Source organism: Pseudopipra pipra, chromosome 12 (assembly GCF_036250125.1).
Source record: "Pseudopipra pipra isolate bDixPip1 chromosome 12, bDixPip1.hap1, whole genome shotgun sequence".
NCBI classification, from domain to species: Eukaryota; Metazoa; Chordata; class Aves; order Passeriformes; family Pipridae; genus Pseudopipra; species Pseudopipra pipra.
The window spans coordinates 7,594,908-7,613,700 of NC_087560.1; the positions used below are offsets into that span (position 1 = coordinate 7,594,908).

General features: G+C 39.0%; 1 protein-coding gene across 6 annotated transcripts in view; it reads right to left on the minus strand.

Moving 5' to 3' along the window:
* TCF12 (transcription factor 12) overlaps positions 1 to 18,793 on the minus strand; it is a 159,944-nt gene that overhangs the window by 69,260 nt on the left and 71,891 nt on the right. For all 6 annotated transcript variants that reach the window (XM_064668220.1, XM_064668224.1, XM_064668225.1 and 3 more), the window contains one exon: positions 1 to 65. In XM_064668220.1, the coding sequence (XP_064524290.1) occupies positions 1 to 65 (65 nt within the window). The remainder of the gene's footprint in view (positions 66 to 18,793) is intronic.

Here is an 18,793-nt window from a genome sequence, read left to right on the forward strand (position 1 = left end):
CTGACAGCCTGGTAAGCCTGTATCTCTCCCATACAATGGAAATGGACCTCTGTCTGAGGTTTTTCCTATAAAAGAAAGACATTTGAAATGAGGTTATTTTTACAATCTGCTAGATATCTGCATCAGTTGTCCTTGTATATGCAATTGGGAAAATCCATCAGCATCATAGTAAATTTACAAACATTAAGTCTCATGAATAAAAGCAGGTTTTTATATATCTGTGTTTAACACACTCCAAGACCACTACAGGAAGAGATTACATACTTACCTAATTAAATTCCTAAATAACCAGTCAGATACTATAAAATATGCCTATTCAGTATGTTTAAATAAAAAGTGTCCATTTTCATTTCCATGATCAATGAGCAACAGCACAGACACTTTTAGACATCTCTCCTTTTTACATGAAACCAACACTTAGCTGGTACCCACCTTAGGCCACAAATATACTGAGCAGTAAAATACAACCACATGAAAAGTAAACAAAACCAATTCAGAACAAGGAAACTCACACCAAGAGCTGAATCATTCAGCTCTTGACACTCACCCCGAAATCCTTAGAAACCTTTTTGTCTCGTGTACAGATCAGTACAAAAAATCAAACAATACAAGCGGTCAAGACAGTAAAATACACCTTTCTCTTCTGCCATATATGCAATCTTTGCCTGTAGGTAGCACATATAGAACACTCCTGCAGAGTGGTTGACTTCTGATATTGCTGTCTGAGGTCACAAGACATTAGCAATGGATTTGTCAATCCCAAGAAAACTACTTAGTGCTTATTTGTTAGATATGCCACCAAAGTGGGACGTTTGGATATTAAAACTCACTGTGAAAGTTCTCCAGTAGAGCTTGGAAGTTTATCAACCAACACTTTTTAAAAAATCTTGAATACAAGCTTGCTGAACAAAGCCAAGTATCAGAGAGTGATCAAGTATATGCATAATAGAAAACACCAAATGCATGTGCCTGCCCTAATTATGACACAGGTAGAACTCAGAAACACCCTGTAACACCACTGAGAGCCTTATCCAAAGGTAAGCATTAATAAATCATGATATCTACCTATTTGTAAATGAATGCTATCTTACCCAACTAGGCATTCCCTTTTCTAAACAATGTGTGTGTTATCCAGTCCTCATAAGAAGAAAAAGTAGCCCTTCTTACACATTCCCATTTCAGTGATAAATAGCTCCACACTATTGCAATTGCACTTCTAGAACAGGACTTGCTTTGCTTTTTCCAATTTTCTCTCTTACTACCAAAACCCCCTAAATGCCATTTTGTAAGAGGAAAAACTAAAGTATGTTCGCTGTTCATTTAAAAAGTGCATCTTATGTAAGCAGGGAGGAAGAGGAAGTTTGAACCTCTTGGAACGACATCTCTGCAAGATTATCATCTTGATAACTACAGGTATTCTGGTCAAGAATAGTTTGCTTGAAAAATGGCAGCTCTGCTGTAACAAAGGGAGGAAAAAAGTTGACATTTTTCTGCTGAAGCAATTTGCCTCTCACAACTATCGAGCACCAAGCAAATAAAATACCTAGCGTGCAAAATTATAAGTAGTAGGATGAATCATGCTGCTCATATTAAACCAGACTCAGCATTTTCTTTCCAGAAAATGAGAATCTCATACCATATGATAAACAACTTTGACTGAACTGTGCAGTATTCCAGGCAGGCTTTAAAACAAATATTTGTACAAGAGTCAATTACAGAGGCTAGAAAAATTATGATTTAAATTATGGTTTGTGCAGCTAGCAAGAAATTGTTAGATATGAATGCATAAAATCATGTTATTTAAATGTTATAATTTTTAAGTTTGGCAGGTTCATACCAAAGGAAAAAAGCTTACCAGAATGTCTAATCTATAGTAAATTTGGTTCTAAGACATGATCAAGAAAAGTCAAGGTTTCCTGATGCTGCACTGCCCAAGTATTTATCAAAAATTAGAGCTGGAGCAAATTAACATTTAGCCTGTGTTCAAACGGCTCAGCTTTTCAATGAAGGGCTTGGAAAGCGGCCTAGGATCAAGTACAAGAGGGTGCCTTTCACGGAGTCTCCCAAACACATCCCCAGTGCAAGCACTTAGACACGACTCTCAAACCTGCAGCAGTGTCACAATGTTAAAGGCACCTGTTTTAACCAAGAATCCACAGGCACACACTACAGCAACACACACTGAGCCCACGCTCAACTCCTGCCCCTGGTTCTCTCTGGGCTGTGGTCCCTGGTGCAGGACTGGAGCAGTGCTGGACAGGGAGGTGAGTGATCCCAGGCACCACTACAGCACATCTCCTGGACACCACTGAAGCCCCTGTGGCTTCACTGACAACCCATCCAAAAGATTTCCCAGCACTGTGCTGTCTGGCCACATCCCAGCACAATGGAAAAGTGAAAGAGGACAGACTGCCTGTTGTCATTTCAACACACTCCAGTCCAGGCACAATGCTGTTCTCATCCTTTAAAGCCTTGTAGGCAAATGTCACAGGTAATGTTCATTTATCAATAGAAAGAGAAAATACTCAGCAATACTTCATGCAGTGAGTGAGTCAAGTACTTGGAAGGTGGGTAATGGCAAGTTTGAGAAGATGACACTCAATGGTTTAACAAACAGGTAGGTCCAACACATAGTCTCTGATCAGTGCATGGGCAGTCTCTGGCATCCAAAAAAGTTCAGACACATGGCCAAATACACCAAAGCAGAATCCCTTTGGTGTTTTTTAGCTTATGAAATACCTTTCTTAATTATTCAGACTCTATAGATTGACAGAAGAGCATAAAAACAAAGAGGTTACTGTAAAAACTGGAATCCCAGTGCTTATGAGCACATAAACTTCAAAAATACATGAGACTGAGAGTCAAAACAGACCCTGAAACATCTTGCAGGTTTACCCCACAAGGTTTGCTGTTGTGTATTTTATACCCTCTCTCAATTTTTGCCTCAGTGCTCACTACACAGATGGCAATAGTCTCTTTTTCATTAAAGCTGAAAATTCAGAAACATTAATGGGGATGTAAGGAAACTCATTATGGCACCTGACATTAACAGGAAGAAGGAAGAGGAGTTTGCAAAAACACTATTAAATGACAAAATCCTCACTGAATGCTTCCATTTGTGCAGGTTTGTGTAGACGTGGCTATAAGGTAGTGTGTAGATATACCAGCTGGGAAGGTAAAGCACATGCCCAGCTGAAATTTATTTCCTCACCAGATCTAATTTCATTTTCACACAATATTCATGAGAAGTAAAGGAACTTTGGCCACTTTTCCCAGCCTGAACACTTGCCATCAGACCTGTGCAGGAAGGCTTCCTACGCAAGGCTGGTGGGAATCATCAGCTCCCTGCTCACCTTTATCTCCCACCTCCTAACTCACATTTCAAAAGTTACATGCTGTCATTTTAGGAGCAAAATCTATGCCTTGCTTACAAAGTAGCACCATGGTAAACTTTTCTTCAGGTTACATACTAGTGGCTTCATATACCTGATCTTTGTATTCAAACCAGATCTGGAACAAAGGAATGGGCATTTAAAAATAATTGAGTGGGCTATATAGAAAAATCTTACATCTGCCACAGGTCAAGTTACAAGGCATTTGAATATTTTAATAATTTGGAATTAGTGTGTTTTGTTGGTTTGGGTTTGTGGGTTTTTTTTGAAGTTTCATGAGTTTTCATCAAAAAAACCTTCAACAACCTAATTGCTACCTAACAGGCCTAATGTCCAAGGACTATGGAGTTAAAAGAAACCTAACCAAGAAAATCCCACTAGGCATTCTGAACCACAGATATTTCCCAACTGTATAAATTTAAAACCTTGACAGATTCTTTACCAATTCAAACATTAATAGGCATTTAGTAAACTCTTATTTTTCTCTTGCAATCACTTATCTAAATGTGATATGCTCACAACTTCACATAGATTTTGAATACCACACAAGGAATTGTCTTCCATAATATCTCTATGTGTATAACAGCTGTGCAGCCTAAATACTCCTAACACAGAACAAACTGAAACAGCAAGATGCAAAGTGAGAGTGAGCTGAAAACAGCCCTACATTAGCTCAGCTGAGGACTACTTCAGTGAATGTGCTATAAATGCCTGCCAGTAGTGAAACAGCCCTTTCCCACTGCTTCGAGATAATGCTTGGCTTCGGAGAAGATGACAGAACTCTCCAAAAAATTACTTCAATTCCCACAGAGTTAACCCTTTGCAGACTGAAGATCTTTCTGTGCATTGCTAAGACTTTGTTGGGTGGCAATATGGAAAGTGAGAGCGTTTCTGACCGAGGCCATGTTTGTCCCCCACACGAAGGCACAGTGACCACAGCTGGCAGCTGCTCTGTTTGTCACACATGAAGTATGGCTGCCCTACTTGCACGGAGAATCTGCTTTCAGTGAATCCTGAAGCATATTTTTACAGTTCCTAATCATCATTTCATCGCTGACAACACTGTTAACCATACAGACAACCTACCCAAAAGTCAGTTTATAACAAAACATTGTTAACATCTTTGAGATTTTTTCTTTTAAAGTTATTAAATTGGCATTGGTAATTTGACTAGAAATCAATTTTTATACTGCTTTCTCCTCCTCCACATCCAGCAAAGTGTGTGTCTTTGTTACCCACAGAATTAATATATCCAAATAATTTTTCATATGCAGATCCAATATGAGGAAGAAGCTGCACAAGCTACACTGACAGGCACAAACAAATGATGCAAGAAAAACATGCCAAGTAAACATTTTTCTACTAATCAATATCACTTTCCAACTTATCATGAAGTAGAAAGTACACAAAGTTTATAGAATAAGATCCTTACCGGTCCATTCTTTATTTTTTAAAATTCTGTCGGTGTTAAAAATTCTAATTCAGCAAATATTCAGTACAGTGTAATAAAATCATGTTTTAATCAAACAGAAAACTAGCCCTGCTCTTAGGATTTTGTGTGTTGCTTTCTTCTTTGAGGCAAGACTGACTGACACATGCAGCCATAAAAATTTTTACAATATATCCAGATATTTCCCACAGCACCAGAGGAATAATTTCTTCCTTTTCTATTGCTATAATAAGCCTACTCATTAATAGAGGTTGTCACAGTTTTAGTCTCTGTCTCATACCTACAATGTCTCCTCTAACATTTTAAAGATGTATAATGCACACATGTATATACTGTGAATACACATAAAAATACTACACGTATTTTTCTGTACAATACTTGCGACCAAAACTCCTGGAAATGAAACAGAGATCTGAAGCAACACAATTTGAAGAAATGGCTTAAAACCCATGACCTCCTATTCTCTCCAGGACAATGTTTAAGTACCCCTGGCTGCCGTGTGCCAGGCAGGCTGCTGGCTGCACTGGGCATGTTTGACAAGGCAGTGCCAACAAGTGCAGCTGCTGGACTTGCAGCACCCTCCTCCTGTTCATCCCCAGCCAAATTACTCACTCAGCTATGAACAATGAAGCAGCAACACAGGAAAACGCCAAGTGCAAGTGAGATTAGTGATAAACTCCAGGATCCCTACAGAGGTCGGTGATTAGCAGGTCCCCAGTTGTAATCACTTCCCTCACCCAGCCTTTATCTCATCACACGCTCCATCTTAGCTGGGGCTCCTCCTGACTGCCAGCAGCTTCCCAATCAATAGCCCTCCCAGCCCTGCAAACTCATCCACACTCTCCTACCGTTTAAGAAAGCAGCCAAATCTACATAACACGGATTGCCTGCAAACTTGTAACACACGTTTTTAACCTGAAGTTTAGTGAGTAGTTCAAACATCATAAAATCACCGTTATTGGAAAATGTTGTAATAAAGTAACAGAAGAAAAAAAAACTACAAAGGCACTTAAGCAGGAATGCCATGCCCAAGTGGTGCTCAGCAGTGCAGTCCATACAGCTGAGCATAAGAACGTTGATCTATGTGTTCTTAAAGAATAGGTAAGGAAATGGTATGTACAGACTGTGACTAGTAAAAAAAATACATTATCTTAGATTATTTTTCCCCCCATACTGTGACATCTTCTAACACCAGTTTTCCCAGACAGCAGAAGTAAGTGTTTTAGCAAAGCATGGTTTTAACAGTACAGATTTGCCCCCTCCTCCTTTTCTTGGCCACAGTTTTGAAAGACTGTGATCCTACAGAAATAATAATGGGCAAGAAGTAAAAGTTTGATTTTGAATGAGATTTATGAGATTTAACAGTCCAGTCTCAGGTCTGCCAGAAATCTCCTAGGACTCTCCATACCATAAATTCTCATTTGTAAGACAGCATTATACTTCTGCTATCTAGTCCTATTATTTATTTGGAGCAAGAACTGTTTTTCACATCAAAATGATTCAAAAGGTGAAAATTCTGAAGCTGGAATTACATGGAATCTACCTCCCATTATAAATTTTGCAATTTAGAAACAATATTTCAGACAGCAAATACTGAATTATTGCTTTCATTAACATTTGGACAAGATCATCTGCAAAAAATTTCTTTATTGTGTTTTCCAAAGATTAGAAAAGTTCAGAAGTTTTTATACTTACAGTTGTGTAGGCATTTGCAGATGTCTTTCTCTGTTAGAATTCTACTGATTGAACCAACCAGGCAATAAGTCTCAGAGAACATTTATAAAGATGTTAAACACAGAAGTCAAGGGATTTCTCACAACTTCTTTAACACAATATTTTAAAAAGAAATAATGTCAACGTGTGAAGTGGTATTAAAGAACCTGCTTCCCAAAGAGATGTCTTTGACACTTCCATTCCATTGATTTGTAAGTACTTCTAAGAAAAGATGGAGTATTTTGTCAGATTGCAGAGCACTGCACAGATCTTGTGCTATAAAAACAATTTATTAATGCTCTCATGTACTTCAAATATACAGGAGATAAGGGTGGACTAAATTCCACATTATATTTGGATTGACCCTATGAACTTGTAATTTATATGCTCATGTCAAACTAAGAACATTTCTATTCCAACAGAGGCTGAGCCATGAAGGCTCCTTGCTCAGTACTATTCCTGTCCCTCCACTTAGCAGGCTCACACTGTGCTAAATAACAAACCAAATGTTTGCAAGGCTAAAAGGGACTGAAGGCTCTGGCAGGAAGAATGCACATCAGTAACTGAGGGCAAGGGGAAGAGGGAGTACAAACCTGAAGAAAGAACTTTCTTCTCCTCCCTCGAGCATATGTGGGCAAGTATCTGCCAACCAAATAATCCCTGAATAGCTGTTCCATGGATTTAGTTTCAAATTCTCCACTACTGTGTCTACCCCAGGCTAACCTCACCATAAATAATGTTAATGCTGTATTAACCCATTAATGTGTGTTATGCACAGAGAGAACACCCAGTGTGAGAACAGACTAAAAATATACTAAAAAAGGGGGAAATCAGGGATATCAAATATCCAGAAGACAATAACCAAATTGAGTTTGCATTTGAATACACACACGCTCCCCACTGGTGACAAGAAGGCATTTGTCATGTACATTTACTCCCCTCACCCATCTATCCCATGTTTTTCTAGAATATTCAAGTGTCTTCACTTTGTCTGTGAAAGTATTTCTCCCTTTGCCACCTTCCTCATCTCGTTCCCAAGGGTTTTAGTTAAAATTCTCAAGCAACTAACAAAGTTGCTACTTACAGCTAACATGAAAAGCATCCCTTGCTCTCCTGGTGTGGAAGTCGTCCCAGATCTAAGGACAAAAATTACTCAGCTTCTGTCAGTGACTTTGAACATCAAGTACATTCTTAAGTCTAAAGTCAAGAGGATTTTATAATTGGAAATGAATAGAGAATCCACACTTTACAACAAAATGCTACACCTGTTTCCAATTAAAAGATTATTTTGGTGACGCTACTTACTACAGATTGCTACATTACTCCATATATATATATATATATATATAAAATATATAAATATATATATATAAATTCTGTAGGTATCTACAGCTTCTCTCACCATCCAAGATCTATTAATTTTCATTAGACTTGAAAAGTCAGCTTGTCAACAAAGAAAGATTCCTCCCTTGCCCATTCTCTGTACGAACACAGGCACAAACACAGCAAACATTTATAACCATCTTCCATAAGGCAACTGGCAAACATATACAATAGTCCTCTGTCATACAACACTTCTGACAGCTCTTATTTGGATGACTTGCACAATTCCCTGAAACTTCACCCTTCACAGGCAACATGGCCATCCCAATCACACAGGTAGAAGTTTGTGAATCAGGAATTCCCAAACTGTGGGCTCCAGACTAGGAGAAAAAAAAAAAAAAAAAGAAAAAAAGAAATCCAAACCTCAACCACCCATTAGATACTAAAACAGATTTTGAAATAAAACAAAACAATATGTTACGTGTTTTCCCAGTATTACTTCTTCAAGACACAATTTCTGCAGGCACCACAGAATAATCCAGTTACCTGTTAAAACAGGAGGGGAAATCCTCACCAGACAGTGCCTGAAAGGAGCCACCTCCTGTTCAGGGGCTGCAAACTCCTAACTATTCACATGCACTGTATGTAGGCACACAGAGCCAAAAGAAGGTAAACAGATAGCCTAGGGTAAATACAAAGCACCTAAAATGCTAAGAGCTTAAAATAGGAGTTCTTATTTCAGTACTTACAGTAAGGGATTTCAAAATGTCCAGCAATTGAAAGCAATCTTCCCAAACCCTGAGGAGAACTGCACAGAGAACATCACTGTGCTGCACAAAGGGAAACTGGAGCTACACAGAGAACGAACTTTTAACCACCCACTAAAAAAAAAAACCAAAAACACTCAAAAAATCCAGATCTTCCTAAACCATCCCCTCATCTGTAGGCACCCCATGTCCCCATGCATTTATGAAAACACTGATACCTCACTGCCAAGGCACCTCAAGGGTAAATACTGGGGGGGTTAAGTCACATACAAAACAGAACAACAACAAAACAATAGTTGTAAAGGAAAACCTGTCTGCTGTTTATTTTGAGAGGTGAGACAAGGAGCATTCTTGATAGAGAAAAAAAGGATAAGAAATAATACCAGTCATGGGAACGTGACTGAAGAAACATTAACAATAATAACCCGAGTCCAGACATAGTCAAGGTGAACATAAGTCTCAGATTTAAAAGCACCATGGAACATAGTGTGCTGTTCAATGAACTAAAGAATAAAACTTCATATATCAATAAATACTACCTCTCTGCTTGGCTACCCATGCTTTCCAAAGGCTTTAAATGACCTAGAGCAGATAAGGAGAACACTTTTCCCCTGCACGTTAAGAACAAAAGGAATACTCTTGGCAATATTGGTAATTATTTTATAAAAATGATAACATGAATAAGAATGATGAAATATTTTCTATTTCAACAGCAAGGAGGATGTAAAAGCAATTGCTAACATTCTGCACTTCTGTATCAGCAGGTCTAGATAACCTGACTCCAAAAGGATTAAAAATAATTTTTAAAAATACATATAAAGGAGTTCTCTCAGATATTAAGACAGGTTTTTACTTAGTCTTAGAATACTCATTAAATGCAAGATCTCATTGTACATTTTGTACAATATATAAAATAAGCAAATAGGATTATCCAAACAATTTATTCCTCTGATGGCAAATCATAAATAATGAAATAACCAAAATGGAATTTTATTAATAAAGGATTAGGCAGGTTAATGGTAATGTTCTGCAACCTGAATTTGTGGGAAAGGTGTCTTTTTACACTGTGAGCTGGCAGAGTACACTATCAGTGTAGCTGATTTTTGTAAACTATGTGCACTGATACAATAAACTATTTGACAAAAAAGGATACATTTTAGAAGAATAACTTAAAGCAATAACCTAATCACTCATTAAAACAATGATGCATGAAGGGAGTAAAACCTAGGCACCAGACAAGGTTTCAAATGCAACTGTAAACAGAGGGACGTCACTGAATATTTTTCAGTGACATCAACATGACTCAAACCTTGCCCCTACATTTAGTCTTGTCTTTTTTTTATTTCTTCCTCAAAGCATCAACTTAATCTAAATGTGTTACTGGAACTTCAGAGTTTGTTGGCAGACTGAAACAACTGAAGACAGGTCACTGTCCGGAGCACTCTGAGCTGCAGGGAAGGAATGAAGGTGCCTCTAACTCCCCTGAGTGCAGGACTGGGACAAGGCCCTACAGCCTGTCCCTGGATTTATCCTGAGGAGAAGGGTGGCAGCTACAGAAGCTTTCCATGTTGTCCCATTATCCCAGCCTTTCCTGTTGGCCTCCCTCAGCAGCTCTGCAAAAAGCTCACCAGCCCTGGCAAATCCCAGAGGGATCTCCCCAGGCACTGAATGAAAAGCCCAAATGTCTGCCTTGGTGTTTGGAATATGTGGTTATGCACCTCAAAGTATTGCAAAGTGTAAATCTTCCTTCTAAGCCTAAATAGTATTAAAGAGTGAAAGCAAAACCACATGGGTTTTGTATCTCTTTATCTATTTTACCTGCTTGTACTCCAACTCCCTGACTACAGAACAGGTACTGTGGAGCTTGCATATTATTAAAGCAGCCTTTTATACACAAACTAGGATTAATTTCAAAGACACTTTCCCATTTCATACCTAGCTGTTATCTTTGCTCTAAGCTTTCAACTACACATTACTCCTTGATATCAAACAGTCATAAACACTTATAAAACACATTTTTCTTGATCCTGCTCTGAGTAACTCATCTGAGTCTCAGCATATCAAGCACATATTTTACTTCACATGCAGTTCTTTTCAACTTAAATTTGTTTTTATCAATCTCCTCGCATCTAATTTTGCTATAACCAACCATACAGTTTATATGGAACCTGTCCTGCTTCATGTCTTTATCAGCCTGGAGCAGAAGACAGAGATTGCAAAAGACCCCACTCTGGGAGAGGCAGGTGGTGTATTTGAAGGCAGGACCACCATTCAGAGGAATGGGGACAATCTAGAGGATTGGGCCAACAGGAACCTCATCATATTCCATCACAACAAATACAAAGCCCTGCACGTGGCACAGAGCAGCCCCTTGGACCAGTGCAGGTTGGGGTGGGAGGAGAAGGAGTGGATGGCACAGGGAGGTGAGGGACTATCCACCTCTGCTCTGCACACGTCACAGGACAGCTAAAATATTGCACCCAATTTTGGAACCCCCAATTAAAAAGAAAAGAAACAAACCCCAGAAAAATAACAACTCATAAACAACACACAAACAAAACTAAGCTGGAGAGCAATAGAGTTAACAGAACGAATGCCACTGCTTCCAGGGGATGTGAAGGAGGTCTCACAAAGCTCCCTTCTTTCAACTGGTATCACATCCATCCCAGAATCCTGGATTCTGAGATCCTGCAACTGGCAATTTTCCCTCCAGCTTCCTTTCACTCAAGTCAAATCACTTCCAATTTTTTCAACTTCCTTTTGCAATGACTTTGTGTGTCTATTCTTCTGTACTGGTTTTTATTTTCGTCTCATACATTGCCCCAACATCAAAATTCAGTGAAACAAATACAAGCTTTACAATTCAACCGAATTAAGTCTTTTAATTATTCTTCACACCCTGGCTCTGCAAAAATGCTCATGCATTTAAAAAAACCCACACACTGATCCATACCATCTTTCCATGAGAGCATTCTCACTTGGTCTCTGTGGTGAGTTTTAGGATTTTCTCTATGCTGTATGAAATAGTAAATGATACTGAATGATGACCAAAACTATCCTGCTTTGAGCAAACCATTTGAAGAAAAGTAATAAAAAGGATTAAGACTGATATTGAAATATCTGGGTCTCTCCGTTTTTAGATTAAAAATTGCACAGTAAAGTAAAACATGGAATCATTGTAGGAGTTCCATGCTACAGCTGTATCTTGAAACTTTCACTACTTCTGTGTTAATTTAATTCTCACATATATTCTAATTAAAAACCAAAGTAGTACTGAGGTCATTTAAATTGCTGCACTTTTGCTTCTAGGGTTATATTCACAAAGTCTATTTTAAGAACTGCTTTGGAAGCAACTGATGTTTTATGCAGTGAACTGCTATTTTCCCAGATGAATAGAATATCCATTCTTTGGCTCACAGTTTCCATGACACTAAAAACAAAACATTCATCGGCAGCAGCTCAGTGTTTGATGGTAAATGCAGCTGCAGCTCACAACAGCTCACAGTGTACCTCAGCCCGCCCCAGCTGAACACAGGCACTGTATTTCCCCAACGCAATTTCATTGTTTTACAGACAAGCCCTTTCTTGCCAAACTCAAACATTTCAAATCCTGCTGCTGTTCTGTCTTGAAATGAAAAGTTATTCAATTCTGCAAGTAATGATACCAATGCAAAGCCTTCCAAATTACCGAACAAAGTACGTAACCACAAAGAAGACTTTGGTAACAGTAGCATTTGCCCCCACGGTTATAATGAAATTTTTGGCCAAAGAATTTCAAAATTTGCTCCCTGTTACAATTCCAACTCACTTCCTTCAAGTGAATTTTTGAGAAAAAATTACAGGGACTATTTTAAAACCGGTGAACGGAGTTCACGGCAGTCCAGAGACACGAAGTGCACTGAGATTTCAGTGCGTTTCCCTCCCCGAAAGGAGCATTAAAGTGCACATCTCTCTTGAGAACAAAGATATAATGAGAGGCAGTCTTCTCTTTTAGGGCAAGATGCAAGAATCCTGTTTAGTAAGAATTTAATCCTGTCCATATCAGTTAACTTTTCATCTGTTTGAGATTTAGTGTCAGTATGTGGCCACTCACCTTTTCACACTGGTCAGCACCCCACAGTTACACACACCTTAGACTTAACCACATTGGTCTGATCCTAAAAGCTCCACTGAGAACAGGACCTAATCAATACTCCACATTTATTAGAAGTCAGTTTAGGCACAAATTCAGTAAAGCAACTAATCACATGTGCACTTACAAGTATACAGATGGACTAAGTTCAGCAGGGATTGTATGAACTGTATACTTAGGAGACTGTTGATGGACTGCAGACTGATTACAGAAAAATTGACAAAAGAGGACACGCTATTTCAGTAGTAGTTTCTAAAAAATTCCACCAAAATTTCTGAAAATATTGAAAATGTAGTAAGTCAATAATAACAAATTTGCAGCTTAAGGGAATCGCTGTTTTAAGCTAGAAATTAATTTCTTTAAACTCCACAGACTGAAATTAATGTCCGGTTTTGCCACAAAACACAGCAATAACACATATACCCTCCCTAAGGGAAGAGAGGCGCAGTCCCGGCTCGCAGCGTGCCGTGTTTAAGGCCAAGAAAGGAGCCAAACATTGCCATTTCACGGCGACAATGACCGGCGGGGCGGAGGGAGCCGCTGGCACATCGCGGGGCCCCCCGAGCGCTCCCGCCGTGCCCGGAGCGCCCCCTCCCGCCCGCCGGGGCTCCTGCAGCCGAGCCGCCCCGGCCCGGACCCGGGCACGGACACGGGCGAGGACACGGGTGTCACAGCGCCACGGAACGAGAATGCACCCACACTCCCAACCAAGTTTTCCTTTAGAGCGCAGCTCCATAAAGAAAAATATTAATCCAAAGACCGCGGTAATGTTTATTAATAAATCATTAGCAAAACAAAAATTAAATCATTGCTCTTTATACCCAAAGCATTGACTTCAACTTGAGATTCAGCAGGCCCTTCAGGATCAAAGGGTGTTACAGCAGCTTACTGTCAGGGGCCAGTGGAATCCACTTTCAAGCATTACTCTTAATAAATTTCTATTGATGGCCTTTCTACTGACAATCTACTGGACTTTTATCACATCCTTGCACTAAGCCATTAACAAGACTGGATCACCAGTGCACTCCCCACAGACCATTACAGATTACAAGATCAGAAAAAAAAGTGAAGCCTGCTTTTGTAATTTTTCCAGGACCTGAATACAACACACACACACACACACACACACACACACACACACAGAGTGCAGCATTTTTACTGCCAACACAGCACTTACACCTTCACAGAACTCTGCTAACTGCAGCGTCATCTGTGTTGCGGGTACTCATCACTGTAACCCAGGGAGAACGTTCATGTCCTACTGCAAATACAGTCCTGCAGAAGTTCCTCAGTGGGTCAGTAAACACTGATACAGGACACAAACGTTATCTTAAAAATTTCAGTTTTATTAAGTGTTTGCTGAGGGTTTGACTCTTATTTTCCTTCTGAAGCCTAAAAGGAGACAAGAAGTCCAGAAGCGGGCAGAAATAATCAACTCCCCTTACAGTTCCTGGAAAGAATTTTCTTATCTACAGATTTAAATTCTTCAAGTTTATTGCAACACTGGTGGACATTTCCCTATCCTAGCATTTCCCAAAGAGCAGACAATAAATTAAAGATCCACCAGCTGACTGGCACATTAGACAGGATATTGGTGTTCCTATATTTCAAATATGGAGCCAGTTTTATTAAAAATGTTAAGGATTAATCCTGTGTTTTCCCGAGACTGTGTTTTTGCAACTGTAGTGGCAGTAGCAAATAAGGGACTTCATGGTAAGAACACAAGCAGCAATGTCCTTAAGCCCACAGCAAATTCCCACCTGGCTGTGATTATCACTCATACCTCCGGTATGCAGGGGGAAGATGAATAAACCCAGAGAAGCTTTTTCAAGTATAATTTGCAGCATGAAAACCTGAAAGAAACCCCACATCTTAAGCTAACACAGATCCTTCATAGGTCAATAGTTAGTGATCCTTTTTATTACACCCTTCTCAAAAGCAGATGCTTTATAGCTGTTTACTTTCTGAAACTTTGAAAGATGCTAAATTGGGATGTCAACCTATTTAAAGTCAGCAATAGAGGAGGAAGACTGGACAGACAGATAGTATCTATTATAATCACAACCAGTATGCCTCTTCTCCAACCATGAACCATGCCTTGTCCATCTGCTCAGGTACTTACCTTAAGAGATAATTAAAAAAAATTAATAAATTCATATCCATGTGAGAGCGGTTCAAAGAAAAAAAATTACAGCAGCTTTTTTGGATACAGAAGGTCAAGATTTCCAGAGTCTCAAAAAAAAAAAAAAAAAAGGTGTTTTAAAAACATCTCCAAAACTGATATCTAAAAGATGTCTGCTTTGCTCAATTTTACTTGAAGTATAACTCAATCACAAGTGCACAGGAATGCTGAAGCCATCTCATGTAGCTGTATTCGAAATCCTAAATATGGATTTATGACCCTGATCCTTCAAACAGCTACATACGTGCTTAACGGGATTATGTGCTTAAAGTCTCTTAGATGCAGAAGTATTCGTAAAATTAGGACTTACCTTGGGCACGCAGATCAGTAGGACACATTAGATTTATACTGACTTTTGTTACACTTTTCAGACATTTGGACATTTCCCATTACATCAGGCAAACACTGCAGCAAAACTATTTCAGCAGTATTTTCCTTCCATATATCACAAAAAGCTTATAAGGATTACTGTTTTCCTACAAGAAAACAGGGTACTATGGGAGCATTACCAAAGCACCAGAATGCTAATTAAGTGGTCACTTTGCTTATGACAAAAACAACCATTAAGTAAAAATCAGAGATTTGTTATAAATAGCTTTTTTTCACACTATCCTAGAACACTGTGTATTTCTAGAACTGGAGCTATACTGAAACATTCTGAAAAGTGAAGCCACTTTAGATATTATTTCAAAAATCTTGTGTGTGTATGTACAAGTAAAAACACTTTACCTATGCATGTTTTATAGTGTATCCCAAACAGTTCAGCCACACATATACACAGTTTCAATGAGATTTTTCTTCCCTGAATAAGACCCATTCTTTGTTTACTACTTTTTAATTCTTTTTTTAAAAGTCTTTTTTTTCCAATTACAGGCAGGAAATAAAAAGATATGCAACTCTTTTATGTAAAGTAAATCCATCTGGATGTTTGCTGCATCCTATATTATAAACTTGTGATCCCCAACCAGAATGAGTTATAGTGAAGCTGCAGGCAAAATTGTCTCCATATACCACAATCCATTATCCCTGTCAAGTTAATGTTCCATGTTGAGCCATATGGCGTGGGTACACACTCAACAAAGGAAATTCCTTAAACTTGTTATAATCAGCACTTACAGTCATCCAAAAAAACTGACATAAACAGCTTTATTGTGTTTTGTGCATTTCAGTTGATATCCATGACAAAAAGAGGAAGCTTCAGGGGGGAAAAAGAAAAAAAATAGGGAGGGGGTAGAAAAGTTGCAATAATAAAAAGGGAGGGGGGAGACAGAGACTGTACATTTCATAATTACACAACATTTTCCTTAGCAAGTGATTTTCAATTACAATAAAGCTCAAGCCTCCTGACACAGATACAGTGTGCCAGATTAACAAGAGACAAAAAACCCCCAAAAAACCCTACATCAATATCTTATTTTCAATGCAAATAAGACATCCTATGGTTTCAAAGTGCCTGACTCATGTAAAAGATTATCAATTTAAAAAAAAAAATAAAAAGTGAATAATTTTTAGTTTTTTTCTGACTTTGGAAAGAAGGTTTGCCTTTAGTAGTTATATAATTATCAAGAATTTAACAATCCATCATTAGCAATATGGTAATTTAAGTAAATATCTTTCTGTGCATTAAGTGCAGGTCACAGATGAATTAAGGACTCCCAGAAGCCTCTGGTACCTGGCACAACCCATCACATCAAGCCTAAGTCAAGGTACAAGTAGAGCAGAACTTCATTCCGGCCCCCGCAGTGACAACAATAAAACGCTGAGAAAACACACTATCAAATACTGAACTCAGCATCAATTTCTGTTAATTACAGCCTTGTCAGCAACGTGATTATTCAAACAGCTCATGCAAATGTTAATGAGTCCTTATTTGCATATTTATTTTTTCCTTTGTTGAAATGTCATTGATTATTACATTCTACAATGATGAATGCTGCTGATGATGTGCTCTGATATGTAATTAGTCATTAAGTGGAATGAATAGATCAATTATGAAAAAGGAGTGAGATTAAGAAATATCAAACAAGACCGCCCAATGTAACCATAGAATTTTTTTTAAAGGAACTAAAATAATTTCTTGGCATTTAAAGTGCAACATCAGTAGTTTTCAATAAATAAACTACTACTTTCCTGAGGTTAAATAAGATCTTCCACATGCACTGCTACTTGGGTAATCTAATTACAATAGCAGAGCGCTTTTGTGAGATCAGTAAGAAATCTGCAGTGACACGGAGGTTTTGGGGATCTGTTGTTGTATCCTGTCCCTCCTCCAGGTTTTTTAAAAAATTATAATGTCCCGAAGCTGCTGCTGAGCACCCCCCAGCCCATCTGATCTCTGAGCAGAGCTGAGAACAGCTCTTGCTGCACTTGCAGCAGCCCCACTTTGTTCTCAAGGCGCTGCCTTTTGCGACTGCCTGCTCCGAGTCCCCAGCCAGCGCTCGCTGCTTGCGGATGAAGGGGAAATGGGAGAGAAGAGGAAGGAAGGGAAAAAAAAAAAAAACCCTAACAAAAAAAACACATTACTGCAGACCAGATGGGAACATTCCACATGACCAAACCAATCAATCACCTCGGTGGGGCGCAGGTGCAACACAGCCGTGTAGCAACACACCATTTCACAGTCTATCGGGCACAAACACATGGTCACCAATCAATGGCACCCCCAGGACCTGGGGGGGAGGCTCTCTCGAGCCTTACTGGTCCATGCCTGATGACTTCATAATCACACATCATTTCATTCACTGGAGGATACAAACCAGCATTCTAATAACCTTCCCCCGAAACCGGTCATGTTGTGCATATTAATAGAGTGCCGGGTAGAGCCGAACCACCGGCTCCGCGCGGCAATTCGAGCAGAGCCTGCGAGAAGGAAACAACCTGAAGCGAAGAACTTCTGCCCGAGGAAGGAGTTGGCTCAGCCTCTGACCAATGGCAACATTATTCACTTGGCCAAAATAAACTGTGCACGACGCTCGCACCTTTCACCGAGCGAGCCCCGAACAATAGCGAGCAAGAAAGGGAAAGGACAAAGCGGGACGAGAAATCGATGAAAGAAAGCGCTGCTGGACCCGGTGACATGCGAGACAAAATTCTGAAACAAACAGCAACACCGGTAACAAAGGGAAAAAAAAAAGTTAAAACTATTAAAAAAAAAAAACTATCAATGTGCTTACCAATGCTCTCAGGGAAAGAAATAATTTTATTTCTTTTAGAGCGAGTCTCGCAGACAGTTTTAAAACAAGCAGATAAAAAAAATTAAGCAAGGCGACACGATCCCAACACACCAAGACTTGGATCAGAGCCGTTGCTGCTTTTGCCTACAGTTTGCAAAAAAAAGGTCAATTACAAACGTTAATTTATGTTTGTGTTATTGATGACTCAGGAGTATAATAAACATTGTGGACATAAGGATATGGAGACATTTTGGCCAGAGCACATCATACTATACTGTTAAGTATTTGCACTGTTAAAAAGATATTCAGGAAACAAATGTGACAAGGAGAGCAGCATCTCTTGGAATTACATTATGCCTTGGGGCCAGAAGTCAAATGAGTTGCAACTGAAACGTAAAAGACTAAAACTACTAATAGACACTTTTAATGTTTAGAATGTTGTAAGTGCCCGGGTAGGTAGGACTCCACCATTTGGTTATCAGGGCAGAGAGCTTAGTTTCATTTACGTTTTTCCTAAATTGATTATATGAAGAACAGACATCTCTGAATTTTACAGTTAAAAATTAGGCAAATGTAGCATCTACTGAACCACCTCACCTTTGCTTTTGGGTACGAATTGCTGAGAATTTGGAGAAATAAGTATAGTAGGCATGACAAGGGA